At 48.8% G+C, this 17885-nt stretch overlaps 1 protein-coding gene across 1 annotated transcript in view; it reads right to left on the reverse strand.

The window, feature by feature from the left end:
• The window catches only part of CFAP221 (cilia and flagella associated protein 221), a gene marked incomplete at its 3' end in the record, with an annotated part of 83259 nt that overhangs the window by 14489 nt on the left and 50885 nt on the right, over positions 1-17885 (reverse strand). Inside the window, exons 13-20 of the mRNA XM_079710567.1 lie at positions 16769-16858; positions 13600-13698; positions 9975-10080; positions 8703-8836; positions 7079-7159; positions 6201-6308; positions 5981-6115; positions 1116-1274 (exon numbers count right to left, since the gene is read on the reverse strand). Coding sequence (XP_079566693.1) covers positions 1116-1274; positions 5981-6115; positions 6201-6308; positions 7079-7159; positions 8703-8836; positions 9975-10080; positions 13600-13698; positions 16769-16858 — 912 coding nt within the window. The remainder of the gene's footprint in view (positions 1-1115; positions 1275-5980; positions 6116-6200; positions 6309-7078; positions 7160-8702; positions 8837-9974; positions 10081-13599; positions 13699-16768; positions 16859-17885) is intronic.

Here is a 17885-nt window from a genome sequence, read left to right on the forward strand (position 1 = left end):
CCTGATGGTGGAGGACAGGCCTGGCCTTTCCATCCGTTTTGACTACTGTGCATGTGAGGCTAACACAACATTCAGAGGATGGGTCGGTTCATCAGAGGGCTTTCCAGGCAGGGCTAAGTGCGCGCAAAGGCGTGGAAGATGCGAGGAGGGTGCTGTCAGGAAAGTATCGAGTGCAGGGAGGGTGACAGGGGTGACAGGAAATGAGGCTGGAGAGGCAGGCTGGTCGTGAAGGGCCTCGTGGGCCAAGCTAATGAGCCTGGAGCTGCTCCCAGGGGCAGCAGGGACCATGGAGGGTTTCCAAACTGGAAAACGACCGGATCGGATTTGTGTGGAAGGAAGGCTTCTCAGGAGGATGACGGTGTGCTGCTGGGGCCCTGGGGTGCAGGACAGGGAGTCACGTGGCACGTGAGGCCGGCCGGTGGGATCCAGGGAGGGCCCGGGGGCGGCTGGCTGCGGGGCTGAGGAAGAGGCAGCGAGCAAGGAGCACGGGGATCAGGCTGGAATCCTAGAACCAAGAGGCAGGAAGGTGAGGCGGGAAGAGGCGTGAGGCGGAGCTGGCGGGGGCGGGGCTGAGACAGCGACCCACCTAAGTTAGGGTTTCATGCCGAGCGGAGGGTGAGGGCCTCCCCAGGAGGTGCCTGGAGGCTGAGGTCAGGTTGGTTATTTGGGGGAAGAAGGAGATCTCGGGGGCCTCTTCCTCACTGTGCATTTGTCACATCACCACCTTGCCCATTATGACGTTTCTGTCCTTGCTGGGGACCAAACAAAGAGGGGGGTCAGGCCACGGGGTTATGGCTGCCACGGGACTGCTTTTCCATGGTTGCAGTGGGGATAAGATGATATTAGGCATGACCTTCAAGGGAAAAAGAGACTAAGAATGTTGAAAAGGGGGCAACGTGAAGCCTGGGAGCTGGGTACGGGCGGACGGGGACGGTGCTGAGTCCCCACCTGCCCCCCACTCAGGGCTGGGGCGTGACAGGGTCCACAGCGCCACGGTTACCGTCCTTGTCCTGCAGCTGTGGCGGCAAACCCTCTATTCCTAGGTTCCAGCGGTGACCCTCCCTCCTTGTCCCCTGCCCGTCCCCGCAGCCCAGGGCCAGCTCTGCCGGCTTTACCGTGTGATGGAGAAACTGCTTCTGGGTTAGGGGGATGCTGGAGCTGCAGTGGGACTCCTTGGTGAACTTGTACTTGGGGTGGGTGCACAGATGGTAATCGATCGAGGTTTCCGCGTAGGTCAGCGGGTGCTTCACGGCAAATAACCCTGGGCTGGGGTTCTGCGGGAGAGACGAAAATGGGGTCTCCTTTGTTGACCGGTTTCCTCCTCTGCCACAGCACAGGCGTCAGCTAAGGCTCCCTTCGGCCCCCCCCGGCACGCGCGCTCTGACCCCACCTCTGTCAGCCCGTCTGGGAAAGAGCCGCAGGAGAGCAGAGGTGGCTTCAGATGGGCAGTGGTCACGGTCATTCACAAATGTCACTCTTCCGGTTGACGCGCTTCATTACATACCACGCGGATTCACTGAGCTCCCATGGAAACGAGTACAAATGAAACTGCAGCTTAAACAGCTTAAGTATTTGTTTCTAAATTTGATCAATTAGGGGGATTTATTAAATAAGGAAACTGGTTTTAAAAAGCAATGAGCTTCTGGTTTTGGAAACAAAAGAATAGCTTCTAAAAAGTAACTTTAAAGAGAAGACAAAGGAGAGGGTGGCATGTGATGTATCAGGAAACATCAGCATTTAACATTGTTTTGGTGATGTTTTTAATTCAGGAAGGCTCCATTTGGATGAAGTATCTGGCTTTACGGGAGTTCCTGTTTTTTACTAATTTTCCAGCAGAACTAATGGAGGCACAGAGCAATTATATCAAAATATACAAAAATGTGGAGACTTTTAATGTTCCTTCTGGGGCCTAACAAAAACCCAGCTCTTGTCCCAAACAACATAGCTTTTAGCTCCCTTGTGGTTGTTTAATTGCAGATGTTTAGGAACCACTAAGTTGAGATTCTGTTCTTTTTGTTTGTTTGAATAATTAAAAAAAATTTTTTTTTTAAACCCACAGAACTCCACACGACTGACGGGAACCCAGTCTCACCGCCAAGAAACAAATGTCCCCAACAACTTGAAGGCGACGTGACAGCACCCAGAGGACGGCCCGGCTATCGTGGGTGTGATGAAGGCGTCCCGGCCACGAACGCTGGGCTGCCTGTCCTCCGGTCATGGAGGGAGGCTGACTTGCAGCCAGGGCCGCGGAGAGGCTCTTGCGCGAACGCATGGATGTAAAGGCAACAGGACGGCAGGGAGGCGATGACCCCCCGAGGGAGGCAGGAGTGGAGTATGTGTGTGTCCACGGCAGCTCTTCTCCCGTCCATCACGGTGCCGCACGGAATGGGGACAGGGACAGAGGTGAAGGCAAACATTGGGTCCCCACCCTGACCCAGGTCGGGGCTGGAGGGCTGGAAGGGACCAAGGGGAAAGGTGGGGTGTGGTGAGACAAAGCCAGGGAGGCTGAGGATGCAGAGGAAGGCGGGTGTGGGTGGGCAAGTGGGGGACGCGTCCTGCCGCCGTGCAGGGCCCCTTAAATCCCCCAGAGTGCGAGGACGTGCCAGAAGGAGGGGCAAAGGACAGGAGGCAGGGCGAGCACCCAGCCGGAGCCACCCAGGCACTCTGGGAACAACTACCTCCCCAGAAATAGGGCGAGGAGCAGAATCTGGAGGCTGCTGGCCTCCGTCACCAGGAGTCACCCCTGTGGTGACAAAGGACAATCAGGACAACCCCTGGGAAGGGATGCCTCAGGGGTTCGGGGCAGGATGACAAGAGACCCCAGCTGGGCCTGGTCACAGTGTGACCAAGAGGTGGAGTCACCGATCGGGGAGGGGCTGGCAGTCTCACGGGGACGGGGATGGGGGCAAAGGTGCACAGCACCGGGGTCGGGGGGACACCCGCCGTGTGGCCGACTCTCTGGACCTGCCTTGAGTCAAGTGCAGTGGATGAAATCTTTCTGGAAATGGCCATGCCACCGTCTCTAATAGTTGCCACACCTCACCTCCCCCAGGGTGGCCATCGCTACCAGAGCAGGAAGTCTGAGTGGTCAGCCCGTGACTATTTTAATTTTAATTTCCCTCAGAGCACCGCATGCGTATGGGAGCGGCTCACCCAGGCTGGAAGGATTCGTGGTGAAAAACAAGGGGGCTCGTGCGGGCCCCTCCTACCCCAGGCTCAGGTCTGGGTTTGTGCCTGGGATGGTCACTAACTCTAAACATCACGCTTCTTCTTCCATCTCTTGACTGTTGACCTCACAGTATCCACTGACTCATTACCACATAAGGTAAGGGTCTTGCTCGTGTACACAGATGCTCCTTCTGGACTTTGAAAATCACATGGTTACCGTTAGTTTTGCTGCCACTTGAAATGATGCACTGATCCACCTATTTCCTGTTTCATCATCTTTAGTTGAGTATTTCAACTCCCCCTCAGGTGAAATGAAGGCATTCCCACTCCCATGCTGTCTTGTTCCTTTCTTCCTCTCTTCCACAATCTTACTTTTGTATTATTGAGCTCGTCAACATCTGCATTCTGGAACCACACCGAGACCTGTACGCTTCGTTCATAAGTTGTCTCTGAAAGCCGGAAACTAGTAAACAGCATTTACTTTGTCTTAACTGTCTAAGTATGTCCCTCTGCCAGGCCAAGCCGAGGCCTGGATTATAGCTTTCTGGTGAAGGGTCACTATCACGACCTCTGGGTCAGTGACAGAGGGAAGTTCTAGTATCAAGGCCAGACGGATTCTATTTTTCAATTTTCCATCAAGTCTTAAAAATCATGCCAGATTTCAGTTTGGCTTCCTACTGGGAACATACATCGATTTTTAGTTGACTCTCCCCCTGGAGTTGATAATGGCCTTGTGTTTTGTTTTAGTAACGCGCCTCTATAGGACCCTCCAGCGTTTCCATGGCCTCAGCTGCACCGTCGGCGCGTGGGGTCCACCCTGCCCCAACGTCTCCTCCCCAGAGCCCCCTACCCCCTGCAGACAGCGCACAATCCCCCCAAGACTCCACTGCAATGCTCTACTCGTTGCGACCAGCATTGCTTGCCTTTTATTTTTGTTTCTTTTCGTAGGCTTTTCGAATTCTTTCTTTTATAGCCATGCTGATGTATAAGTGATATGCAATAAACTGCCCATGTGAAAAGTATGTAATCTGGTAAATGTTGATGTATGTTACATCTGCAAAACCGGTCTCTAGACCAGCTTTCTCACTTGCAGAGTGGTGAGGGGTGGTAGAGGGTGCGTCTGGGGGAGACTGTGAAGACCCTGGGGTTTTGCAGGGATACCCTCCTCAGGAAAGCCCCTTACCCACTGCCAGCCCAGCAACCGGGACCCTATTTTGCATATTGCCCTGCTGTGTAAAATTTCAGCTGGCGATAGGGTGCTGGTGCTAAGTGAAGTCTGAAAATCACTGAGTTAGATGTCCCGTGAGGCCATCCCAGCCCTGACTCTATGTCTCTGAGGGACAGCCCTCCCCCGCCCCGCAATGAGACTACCAGAACACGCTGTGTTTGTGTTTGGCCAAGACACAAACAGCACAGCTCCCTGGAGGAAAGCAGCAGAGCTCAGAGAAGGAGCCCCGAGGCAAAGAACCAGGAAACAGGCAGGCGTCTGTCCCAGCTCTGCCTTGGGTGCGACCACCAGCATCTCTGCCCTGTCAGAGATTCAGAGGGTCACGTGTAGATTCTCCCAGAGGAGACTTTCTCAGGTAGTGTCTGAGGTCCTTCCTCATCCTGCGTGTGTGTGTGTGTGTGTGTTCGTGTGTGTGTGCATGTCCTTACAAAACAGACCGTAACTAGGGCAACTACCGTGGCATTTTGCTGATGATTCCATTCTTACATAGAACCTCCTCAGATTTCCTGTCTGGCCTTCAGTCACTTAGGGCTTGGGCACCTAGAAGGATAAGGGGGAAGGGGGTGCCCCTGAGGGCAGGTGACAGGAGGACACACGCAGGGGAGGGGGAAGAACCGGCTGGACCCCACATCGCTGGGAGACTGGACTCAATTTGGTAGAAGACAGGGAATCAGGCGTCAGTGTGGCAGGGCCATGGTGCCCAAAGATGGGATAAAGAATCAACTAAGCGCCGCAGGACGGGGCTGGGGTGACTTGACTTTTTTTCTGTTGTATACTTTCTTCTTAAAATATATATACATATATACTACCTTTAAAAATCGTGAATCACTGTATTGTACACCTGTAACTTACATGATATTGCACAGCAACTATACTTAAAAGAAACACAAAAATACACATGTGCATATTATAGATAATTAGAAAAGATCATAAAGCTATTGTCATAAAAAAATAAATGCTGGAGTTGTTAAAAGACAAAAACATTGATATTGTCCAAATGATAAAGGCTGGCCAGCAATTTCGAGGGTGAGATGTGGTTTAACCCTTGAAATTCCAAAAACGGAAAAATATTCCCAATTAGTGCTTCTGTCTTCTTTTTCTCAATGTTTTTTTAAAAACTGAAGTATAGTTGATGTACAATATTGTGTCAGTTTCAGGTGTACAGCAAAGTGATTCAGTGATATATATATATATATGTATATATTTTTTTTTTCGGTACGCCAGCCTCTCACTGTTGTGGCCTCTCCCACTGAGGAGCACAGGCTCCAGATGCACAGACTCAGTGGCCATGGCTCATGGGCCTATCCGCTCTGCGGCATGTGGGATCTTCCCGGACCGGGGCACGAACCCGCGTCCCCTGCATCGGCAGGCGGACTCTCGACCACTGCGCCACCAGGGAAGCCCGGTGTCTCTCTTTTACGTGCAGTCGTGTGTGTCTGCTGATCCCACGCCCCTAGTTTACCCCTCCCCCCGTTCCCCTCTGGTAACCAAACATAAGATTGTTTTCTATTTGTTTCTGCTTTCTTATGAAGTAACTGCTGGATAAAGGGACAGGGAACAATGACTTCTGCTGATGTCACTTACAAAGATATAGAGCGGGTCGTACTCTGGAGCCCGGGCCAAGGCCTCAGGGAGTCGTATGCTCAGGACGGAGGTCTCGCCGGGGAGCTGGGGTGCGGAGTCCTGCTTGGGCAGGGCCATGACGGCGGTGGCTTCGTCCTGGGCCAAGACCAAGGACAGCGCGTTAGTCCATGCGCCAGGGCGGCGGGAAGGTGGGGCATTCCCGAGGGTGGGGACCTGTCACCTCAGCTCCTGGCTTCAGGGCCCGGGCAAGCTTCTGAGACCGGTAGCTGGTTGAAGCCCTCTGCACAGAGACCGGCTGGTACCTCTTGATCTGGTACAGCTGAGGAACCTGGGGGAGAGAAGGCAGGCGCTCGAAGCCCTTGGGCGGCACTTCCCAGCCACCTGCGGGTAAAAGGAAAATGAGCGCCACGTTTAACCAGCAGCTTTGTCAACGCCGTCCTGGGCCCTGTTCTGGGTCCCAGCACACAGCGGTGTTCTCAGTTCCTCGCCCCTGTCTTAGGGCTTAACTGCAATACACTGAACACTGGTTTGTCAGTTTAAAACGTGAATATTTTACAAGGACCTACTGGACAGCACAGAGAATTATACTCAATATTTTGTAATAACCTAAAAGGGAAAAGGATCTGAAAAAGAATATACATACGTGTGTGTGTGTAACTGAATCACTCTGCTGTATGCCTGAAACTAACAAGATATTGGGATTCAACGATACTTCAATTAAAAAAAAAAAAGAAAAAAGAAATAAAGCATGCACATTTTCAAAAACAGAAGTGGTCACACACAAAGGCTGACTCACTTTTGTTCACTTGTGTCTTTTCTTCAAGTTTCTAACATATGTAGTTCAGACAGCTTCAGATATGCATACTATATGGTATATCCACAGAATAAAGATCCTGGTTTCCATAAGCCATGTTAGGAAAAGAGAATCTGCTACACCTTGCAGGTCGCATACAATAACAGCAGAGAAATACACACAGTATGCTACGCGGCATAATCCATCATAGAACAAAACTAATAAAAATAGTGCAATTCAAATCCAAGACGATTCTGTTCACTTCATAAGAAACCCAATTAACAGAACCACATGACGGGTCTAACCTGCAGATTGAAGACGGGATAGGCCTGCTTGACTTGAACTTCTGAAGGTTTAATTGGAACAGGTCCCAGGCCACCAGGAGCCTAAAACGTGAAAATTCAAAGAAGTGACACGTGATCATCACGGAGCGCGAGCAGCTATGCTTCTGTTTCTCTACATTTTGCACGTTACACGAACAGCCCCTCCCTCTAAGTGACCCTTCCCGTGACCACAGCTGCCGCTTCCCGCGAGTGGCTTGGAGGCAGCGTGGGCCCCCGCCCCCTTTGTCTCTTAGGGTGTGATTCTCAGGACGGCAGCTGAGGCCTCTGTCAAAGGATGCAGCCTGAGTTCTCCTCTGCCCACCGTGGCTGCGTCCCTTCCACGGATGCTAATCCCGAAGCACCACCTCACAAAGGTCCTGCATGCGGATCTGCTGCATCACCCAGAGCCTGCAACAGCGCCCCACCTGTGACAGGCGCTCAGTAAATACTACGGCTCACCGAGCTGAGACACCGTCGTTAGACTGATACGATGCAATGCGAATGTGCCACCCATTATAAGACATTTCCCAATCTCAAAGGTGCTGTATATTTTAAAACATGATCTTAGAATAGGTGAATACAGTATTTACGGAATGAATTACAAAATTCTTTATGGACAGGAATGCTGAGCATTCTGTTTTTCATCAACCCGGAGCAGCACAGAAGTTCCTGCAGCACTAACTCAAGTACCAAATGAAATGATAAGCTTTGAATTATTAAAAAAAAAAAAAGAGAGAAAAAGACGGGCTCCACAGCACAGGGACAGCCTCTCTTCACCCCTGTCAGTCTTTCCACCCATTAATTATTGAGTATGAGATAATTCTCAGTGCTTGAAAATCTCAGATTTATCATTTCCTAGGAACTAAATAGTCTCATCTTTTAAGTCATTTGATTTTCTAATGCGGAAAACACACGGAATCTCTAAAGTCGCTCCTGTGATGCTTGAGTAGATTAACCTGCAAGGCTCAGCACAGTTTACAGGATGTGAATGGCAACTTCATTCTTTGAAACCAAAAAACTGTTTGGCTTGTGCCCTTTCACTATCGATTAAAACACACTTTTTATTGCTAACTACATGAACTTTGGGAACTCCGGCAACATTTCATGACTGTCTCTGTGACCTTGTGTCCCAGGCTCCTTCTCAGCTGTAAGAGGATAAACCTACCATGTAGACCTGTTGAAGATTAAATGAATTGACAGAACGGAAGCGCTTAAGAAACTGCCTGACTCGTGGTCTAGCCCCGATGTGAATTATGACAATGCATCATTTGGCTGTCACACGTCTTGCCACCGAGAGGGAGACAGGGATGGACCTGTGAGTCTGAGGTTGGCCTGTTCGAGGCTGTGGCCGCCCACCCCTGGCCCCCGCAGATCCCACGCACCCGGCGGCCTCCAAGCTGGGCAGGGCCTGAGCACAGGCATCCCAGGGGCCAGGCAGGGGGCAGCGGGGACCACTCGGTTTCCCGTTCATCACAGTAACCTGGACGCAGGTCTGCCTTGGGAGCCTCACAGGAGGCGGCGGAGGGGCAGATACAGGGCGGGGCTCCCCTGGGCACCTGCCTGCGACCATGATGGCGCCTGGGCCACCGCAGCCCTGCACACCCACCAGCTCGTTGGAGCCCTGGGGGGCGCTGTAGGCCGGGAAGGCGAACGGCAGCACTTGCTGGGGTGACACAGAGAAGCAGCTGCCATAATCGTCCTGACGGACCCGCGCCCCAAGGTGTCTGCAGGAATTCTCGTCTGCGGGTGAAAAACAAAACAGCGCTTTGGGAGAATCGTAAGGTATGTGTGCGAAACCACCGTCTCTGGTTGTGTGCATGTGTGCGTTTGCCACACACCAGTTACCGGGTCCCTGGCACACGCCATTTCAGAAGGAACGCGTGTGTGTATGTATGTCTGTGCGTCGTCTCGGTTTTAGTTTCTCATTTGTTCTTTACCTCAACCCGTTCTCCAATGTTTAACAAATTTTGTTTTTACTTCCAAAAAACTATAATTCGTAGTGAAAGTCTCTCTGATGAATATTCTTTGCCCTTGTCAGCAAAGAAAGAGATCAAATTAAAGAAGCATGTAAAGACATTTTACAGGTGTCCATATGTAACTCACAGGTAAATTTTACGATGTTTTTTAAAAGAGTTTCTTCATTAGAAATGTCAGCATCAGAGATAAAATAATATATGAGGAAAAAGGATAATTAAAATGTAATAAAATATCCTATGTTCATGGCAGCAATATTCACAATAGCCAAGACATGGAAGCAACCTAAATGTCCATCGACAGAAGAATGGATAAAGAAGATGTGGGACATATATACAATGGAATATTACTTGGCCATAAAAAAGAATGAAAGAATGCAATTTGTAGCAACATGGATGGACCTAGAGATTATCATACTAAGTGAAGTCAGTCAGAAAAAGAAAGACAAATACCATATGGTATCACTTATATGTGGAATCTAAAATATGACACAAATGAACTTATCTACAAAACAGAAACAGACTCACAGACAGAGAGAACAGCCTTGTGGTTGCTAAGGGTGGGGGGTGAGGGAGGGATGGGGTTACTAGATACAAATTTTTATCTATAGGATGGATACACAACAAGGTCCTACTGTAGAGCACAGGGAACTACATTCAATATCCTGGGATAAACCATAATGGAAAAGAATGTGAACATATGTGTATAACTGACTGAATCACTGTGATGCACAGCAGAAATCAATGCAACACTGTAAATCAACCAGACTTCAGTAAAACTTTTTAAAATCCAGGACATGTGATTGATGAAGCCATGCATTTGTACCCAGCTGACTTCCTAACAGAGAAGCCCGCTGCTCAGGACACGTGTTGATGGAAGCACAGCTGTTTGCAGCCGGCTCTACCTTGCGCTGTGGACTGTCTTCCGTGAGTGAACCTTTTCACGATGGCGTCTCCGTGCATGTTACGGATCGCAGTCAGCACGCTCTGCAAGCGGTGATGAATCATGACCTGGAATTAGAGAGAAGAAGGATTTCACAGTGTTCATCGGTGCTCACTTTGGCATTCAGTTTAGCTCAATTTCCTCAACCACAGCCAGGGGCTGAGGCCACCGATCTACGTGGAATTCCCAGGGAGGGTCACAGTGCCCTGGACAAGGCCACGGGCACCGAGGTCTGGGTGGTGCAGACCTGCCTGAACGCAAACAGAGACCCGGCTGTCGTCTGGCCTTGACCCTCCCAATTTATGAGCCCCAGTTTTCTCATATTTCTGGAGTGGAGAGAGTTACTAGTTCTACGGTCTTTCTTCTCGGTATATCTGAGTCGTGACACTGCTGCCATGTTATTTTCAGAGCTGAAGGACAAACTAAGCAGACAATTCCATAGACACCGGGCAGTGGGTTGGGCGGTGCTGGCTGCACACCCCACGCTCTGTGTCCAGAGCAGGCGCTGCTGGAGGTGAGCATTCCCTGCGCCCAGAGCTGGGGCCGCTCCTTTCACGTTTCCCACTCCTTCCCATCCGCCCGCGGCCTTGCCACTTATCCAGTATGATGAGGTGGCTGCTCCGTGCACAGTCCTGTTCAGGTACTGCGGACACAGTGGGGAGCGGACAAGGGTCCAGCCCGCACAGAGCTGACGTCCTCTACGTGCGTGTGTGTGGAGTGGGACGGCAGGAGACACACGAGCACACAGGCTAAACACCATGATGAAAATGAAGAAGACTAGACACACCGGGGCATGACTGAGGGGCTGGGAGGGGGTCTGGCCACTCCCGCGGGGACGACGTAAGGAAGGCCTTTCTGGGAGGTGAGGTTTGATCTGAGACTTGAACAATGAGGAGACGCTGGCCTTGGAAGGAGTTCTGAGCAGAGGAAGCAGCAGGTGCAAAGATCCTGATTCAGGAACAAAGGAGACAGGCTTAAAGGGCAGAGGGACACCCAGTATGGCCTTGTCACCCCGATGAAAATTGCGCCTTTTATTCCAAGTGCAATGGGGGGCCTTTGGAAGGTTTTCCCAGGGGCAACGTCCGATCACGTCCAAGCTCTGGGAGGCCTCTTCTGGCTGCGATGGTCCAGGCAGAGAGAATGGGGCTGTGACTGGGCCGGGGGGATGGCAGGGGCCGTCGGGCTGGGGACGTGTTGGCACGTCTAAGTGGCAGCATGTGCTGGGCAGTGTGCGGGAAAGACGGGGCCTCCACTCAGACAGAGCCAGACACACAGCTGCTGACCCAGGAGGGCTGGCTCCAGAGTGCCCGGGGCTGGCCCACGAGCAGCAAGTGTCTCGTGGCCACCTCTGTCCTGCACACGCACAGAGCCCACCCAGACAAAGCCCCAGCAGGGACACTGGTTTACAGACATCAGCCTAGGCTGCAAGCACTGCTTGAGAGATCACCTGTAACGTAAACTCTTGGAGTCTTCTACGTGTTGACTCACCTGACCTTCATGACAGCCCTGAGATAGGTCTTACTGGTCTCCTCAGTGACAGATGAGGAGACCAAGGCACAGAGGTCATGGAACTTGTCCAAGACTGGAAAACTCATGAGAAGTAGCACCAAGATGGGAACGTAAACTGGTGCAGCCACTATGGAGAACAGTCTGGAGGGTCCTCAAAGGACTACAAATAGAGCTGCCGTATGATCCAGCATTCCCACTCCTCGGCATATATCCAGACAAAACTCTAATTTGAAAAGACACATGCACCCCTGTGTTCATAGCATCACTATTCACAATAGCCAAGGCATGGAAACAACTTAAATGTCCACCAACAGAGGAATGGATAAAGAGGATGTGGTCCATATATACAATGGACTATGACTCAGCCATCAAAGAGAATGAAATAATGGCATCTGCAGCAACATGGATAGCCCTAGAGATTCTCATACTAAGTGAAGTAAGTCAGACAGAGAAAGACAAGTACCACATGGTATCACTTACATGTGGAATCTAAAATATGACGCAAAGGAACTTATCTACAAAACAGAAACAGACTTGCAGACATAGAGAACAGACTTGTGGTTGCCAAGGGGGAGTTGGGTGGGGGAGGGATGGATCGGGAGTTTGGGGTCAGCAGGTGCAAACTAGTATATACAGGACGGATAAACAACAAGGTCCTACTGTAGAGCACAGGGAACTATATCCAATACCCTGTGATAAATCATATGGAAAAGAATTTAAAAAAAGCATATATATGTATAACTGAATCACTTTGCTGTATACCAGAAATTCACACAGCATTGCAAATCACCTATACTTGAATAAAAAACTTTTAAAAACCATAAAAAAAGAAGTAGCACCAAGAATGAAGGGCAAGAGACTTCCCTGGTGGCCCAGTGGTTAGGACTCTGTGCTTCCACTGCAGGGGGCACAGGTTTGATCCCTGGTTGGGGAACTAAGATCCCACACGCTGCACGGCATGACCAAAAATCAATCCATCCATCCATCCATCAAACACATTTACTAGTGGAAAAAAAGAGTAAAATGATTATCTAAACTAAAAATGAAATAATTAAAGAAAAAGAAAACAGAATGAAGGGGCAAGAAGCCGGTCTGCAGAGTCCGTGTCTCCACCGCTGGTCTCCCTGCCGGGGCGGGGGCGGGAGGGGGTCTGACCCCCAGGCAGTCAGGCTCCAGTGGCTGGGACGAGAGGTCGACAGGCAACATAAGACGCACGAGGCAGCCCAAGATGGCCAAGCGCTAGTGCTTACAGGGCTGTTTGTGGGAGGAGCGGCAGGCTGAGCTGGCCGGAGGACAGGTGTGGGTGGAGGCAAGGGAGATGGGATGGGGTTTCAGGTGGTGTTCTGGGACCACACAGAGGACGGGGGCAGGCCAGGGGGTCACCTCACACCCTTTATGGACTGTAGAGGCTGAGGGGCACAGGAGCACCCCACTGTCCTCCCTAGAAATCACCAACCAGCATCCTTCCATACGGCCCAGCAATTCTGCTCCTAGGTGTACGCGCCCCAGAGAACCGAAAACACGTCCACAAACTTGCACATAAATGTTTGTAGCGCCGTCATCCTCACCATGACAGCCAAAAGGTGAGAACAGCCCAAATGTTTCAACCGATGACTAGATAAAGAGTGTGGTGTCTCCGTTCAAGGGTGAATACTATTCATCCTGAAAAAGGAATGAGGTACTGAAACACGCTACAGCGTGGATGAACCTTGAAAACATGTTAAGAGAGACAAGCCAGTTACAAAAGGCCATGTATTGTAGGATTCCGTGTATACGAAACGTCCAGAATAGGCAAATTCACAGAGGCAGAAAGTGAACAGGGAAGGGGGTGGGGGGTGGAGAGCGACTGCTGCTGGGGACCAGGCTTCTTTAAGCAGTGTTAAAAACGCCCTAAAATCAGATAGTACGGTGATGGTTGTACTCCACTAAAAACGACTGAATTGTACACTTTACAGGAGTGAATTTTAAGGCATGTGAATTGCATCTCAATAAAGCTGCTATAAAAAAACCCTCACTGTTCAATTTCCCTGTGCTGATAACTAAAGAAATTAAATTTTCAACCTGGTGCTGAGACTTACCTTGCGTGCTGCTTGCTGAAACCGTCTCTGCGCCCAGAACCTGTTGACCCAAGTGTTATTTACGAGCGGATCAAAATTAGGATGAAATTCCCTGGTTTTCTGTGAACACAAAATATAGGTGCATGTTAGATTTAAATTTTAACTCCTGGCATAAAAGCATTTAATAAAAATGTTTCAGAGTTGGATCCCAAACCAAGTTATTATTTGTTCTTCCATGTAATGAGCACTTTTTAAGCACTTTTGGTGTACCTAGCATTATAGGGAATACTTCTTAGGTTAGGGACCAAAAGTGGAAGACAAGATTTGGGTTTCAAGAAATGTACAATCTAGGGACTTCCCTGGTGGCGCACTGGATAAGAATCCACCTGCCAGTGCAGGGGACACGGGTTCGATCCCCGGCCTGGGAAGATCCCACATGCTGCAGAGCAACTAAGTCCTGTACGCCACCACTACTGAGCCTGCGCTCTAGGGCTCACGAGCCACAACTACTGAAGCCCACATGCCTAGAGCCCGTGCTCCACAGCAAGAGAAGCCACTACAATGAGAAGCCTGCGCACCGCAATGAAGAGTAGCCCCCGCTCACTGCAACTAGAGAAAGCCCGCGCACAGCAACAAAGACCCAACACAGCCAAAAATAAATAAATAAATAAATTTATATTTTAAAAAAGAAAGAAATGTACAATCTAATCTCATTTTTCAAGTGACTTACAATGCCACATGTATCATGTATCAAGACTCGATATACATGTGGATCTGTTTCTGTCTATTTGGTTTCATTTATCTTTTGTCTATCCGTATGCCAATAATACCACACTGCCTTAATGATCTAACTTGGTCATAAAGCTTTGTCTCCTTCAGAGAAAGTCGTCTCCCCCGGTTTATTCATTTTAAGTTAAAAAAATTCTTGAGCCTTTGCTCTTTCATATATATACACGTATATATACATAATATTCATGTTCATGTTGTGTATATGTACATATATATCCACATAAAGAGTTATAAAATTCCATGACAAAGCCTACTGAGATATTGATTGGGATTGCATTTAATCTGTAGATCAATTTGGAAAAAGGTAACGTCTTTACAATGCTTATTCTCTTCCATGAAACGTCTATAAATATCTTTCAATTTATTTAGATCTTTGTTATTGTTTTAATGTAAAGTTTTGTAATTGTTAGATTTGCTTCTAGGTACTTGCTTGCTATTATAAATTACATGTCTATTAAATTATATGTTAACGTTTTATTTCTTGTATATGAAAATACAGTAGATATTCTTGTATAATGATTTTATATGCAATTGCCAAATTCTCTTACAAATTCGGTAGATTTAATTAATTAATTTAATTAATCTGGCAATGCTTTTAGATTTTCTACAATTTTCTACAATCATAGTTAATTATATCATATAAAATCAATGATCTTTTTATTTCTCTCCAATACTTATAACTTTTCTTGTATCTTTCTCTTAACATACTGTACTATGCAGAACCTCTAACACAATATTGAATAGAAGAGTTTGTAGGGGCTTCCCTGGTGGCGCAGTGGTTGAGAGTCCGCCTGCCGATGCAGGGGACGCGGGTTCGTGCCCCGGTCCGGGAAGATCCCACATGCTGCAGAGTGGCTGGGCCCGTGAGCCATGGCCGCTGAGCCTGCGCGTCTGGAGCCTGTGCTCCGCAACGGGAGGGGCCACAGCAGTGAGAGGCCCGTGTACCACAAAAAAAAAAAAAAAAAAGAGTTTGTATTTGCTTGTATATACAGTACTTCTATTTGTTCGCCAATTAGAATGACTTTTACTGCAGTTTTTTTGAAAAAACAATTTATGAGTTTACAAAAGCTTCTGTTTCCCTCATTTGTTAAGAGTTTTCTTTTTAGAAAACTGTGACTATTACATCAAGAAAAAAAAAGAAAGAAAGACATGTACAGCCTAGAGAGGAAGAATAAAGTCACACAGAAATCAGAACCCTGTGTTGGGTGCTGGGATGCTGCAGAAGCAGGAGGCCAGACCATGTGGTCCCCAGTGGAGCCCACCCCGGGGGCACAAGCGTGTGTGGATCAGTAATGACTGGGAAGGAAAGGGTGTCTGGGGGTGTCGTGACGCCGGCCAGAGCCTTGGGCGCTGCAGGTCACTGAACAGGGGAGCAACGTGAAGACAAAGTCATCGGAAGTGAGTCAGTCCTGCGTTGGCCCGGGCAGTGGGCCACGGAGGAGAGGGCGGAGGGGCGGAACACAAACGATTCACCTGCAGGATGAGCTGAGGGTGAGCCGTGGAGGTGGACCGGGGGGTGGCCTCGTGGAACAGCGACTAGCACGACTGTGTGGCCAGATGAGACGGGGCGGGGGGAGAAAAGAGGTAAAAACAGTGCCGGCGTGCAGACCCAGAAGAGAAAACCGACAATGGTGGAGGTGGGGAGACTGCGAAGCATTTTTCTGTTGTTAAAATTAAAAATTGGGGTAAACAACAAGGTCCTACTGTAGAACACAGGGAACTATATTCAATATCCTGTGATAAAACATAATGGAAAAGAATATGAAAAGGAATGTATATACATGTATAAGTGAATCACTTCTGTACAGCAGAAATTAACACATCGTAAATCAGCTATGCTTCAAAAAAATTTCTTTAAGTAAAAAAATTAAAAATTGGGGTTTTAACCAGAAACTATCACATGACAGAGGAAACTCTGGTGGGGGGCGGACTACTGTCCCCACTTTACGTTTGAGGACACCGAGGCACGAGGGCTCAGAGGGCTCTTCCCGGGTCCCAAATCTGAGGTGGAGCTGGGACCAGAGCTCCGGCGTCTGACTGGCTGTCTTCTTACAAGGGGAGGGGAGGCGGTCAGGAACCCACCCAGGGACCCACCCTGAGGACCTGCGGACAGGGGCATGGGCAGCAAAGGGAAAGAACAAAGGAGACCAAGAGGAGAAATCGGAGGTGTGGGAAGCAGGGGCCCATACACAAGGCTGTTAATTTCAAGGAAAACATTAATGACAAGTGGATGCCTGACTTGTGGATACGTTGTAAGAAAAAACACTCCGAAAGGTATGCAAATGAAAAACGATTACAAATCTCTTGGTAAAAGGATTTCTATAAAATTGTTTATATGCTTAAAAAATAAGCATATAAAGAGCTGCTGATAATTAGATTCCAAATAAAGAAAGTTACTTACTTCTTCCAGGTCGCGTACAACCCGTTTCTGGTGAACTTCTGTCTTGAGTCGCTGGAATTCGTCATCCACAACAGGATCTCCTCTATCTAGCTGGCGTTTTCAATCATCAAAAATGTTAAAATGGAATACAAAGGCACACAACTGCATTTCTCTTTGAAACTGGTAGAAACCCATTAAGCCATTGGTCCAATCCACCCATGAAGTTCTGCTGGGAGTGGTGGTTAAAATGACCGTTTTAAGTACACTTACTGTTTAAACATGGGAAGTTTCTACAGAAGCACAAACCTAATACCTTCTTCTTATAATTAGAGGATAGTCTCTGGAAACTATTTCTGAGGCATTTAAAACTCACAGAATGGATCTTAGGAAACTGTGTCACATGGGAGTAGAGAGATTTCATTTAAAAGAAATCTAACCTCCCAGGGGAGTTTTAAGCTCCTCAGAGACGATTATCCAAGTGTCAGGTTTTAACAAAGGCACGTGATCCCTTCCCTTTCCTGGGTGGTGGAAGTTGGGGGTCTGTCTCTTCCGTGGATAGGTGTCCCCCGCCGCCTGCTCCCTGGCCCCCGGGCAATGTTCCCTACCCCGGAGCCACTGGCACTGCCGGGTCGCTCCCAGGAAGGCCGCCGGGCTTGGCTCCGTGTCTCCCCACACCTGCCTCCACGGCAACAGGGCCGTGCGCCTGCAAACATGTGTTAGCTTTTGCCTCTCTGTGGTTTTTATTATTTTTGTGTTAGGTAACTTCTAAAACTAGCTTGGCTTTCAGGTATGCTGCTCACAAACATTTTTATAGACTAAATTGGAAGAAATCCGACCAAAACCTTAACACCCTACTCGAAAAATGAGAGGATCTACTGGAGAGCACAGGGAACTCTACTCAATATTTTGTAATAACCTCTAAGGGAAAAGAATCTGAAAAAGAAGAGATGTGTGTGTGTGTGTGTGTGTGTGTGTAACTGAATCACTGAGCTGTATACCTGAAACTAACACAATATTGTACATCAACTCTACTGCAATCAAAGAAAACAAGAAATAACAAATGCCTATGATTGTCACCAGGGTGGTGAGCTGTCCAGTCTGATTTGCATGCAGCAGGAGGTTGAGTTTGAGACTGGGG

The sequence above is a fragment of the Hyperoodon ampullatus genome (genome assembly GCF_949752795.1).
Source record: "Hyperoodon ampullatus genome assembly, chromosome: 8".
Lineage (NCBI taxonomy): Eukaryota > Metazoa > Chordata > Mammalia > Artiodactyla > Ziphiidae > Hyperoodon > Hyperoodon ampullatus.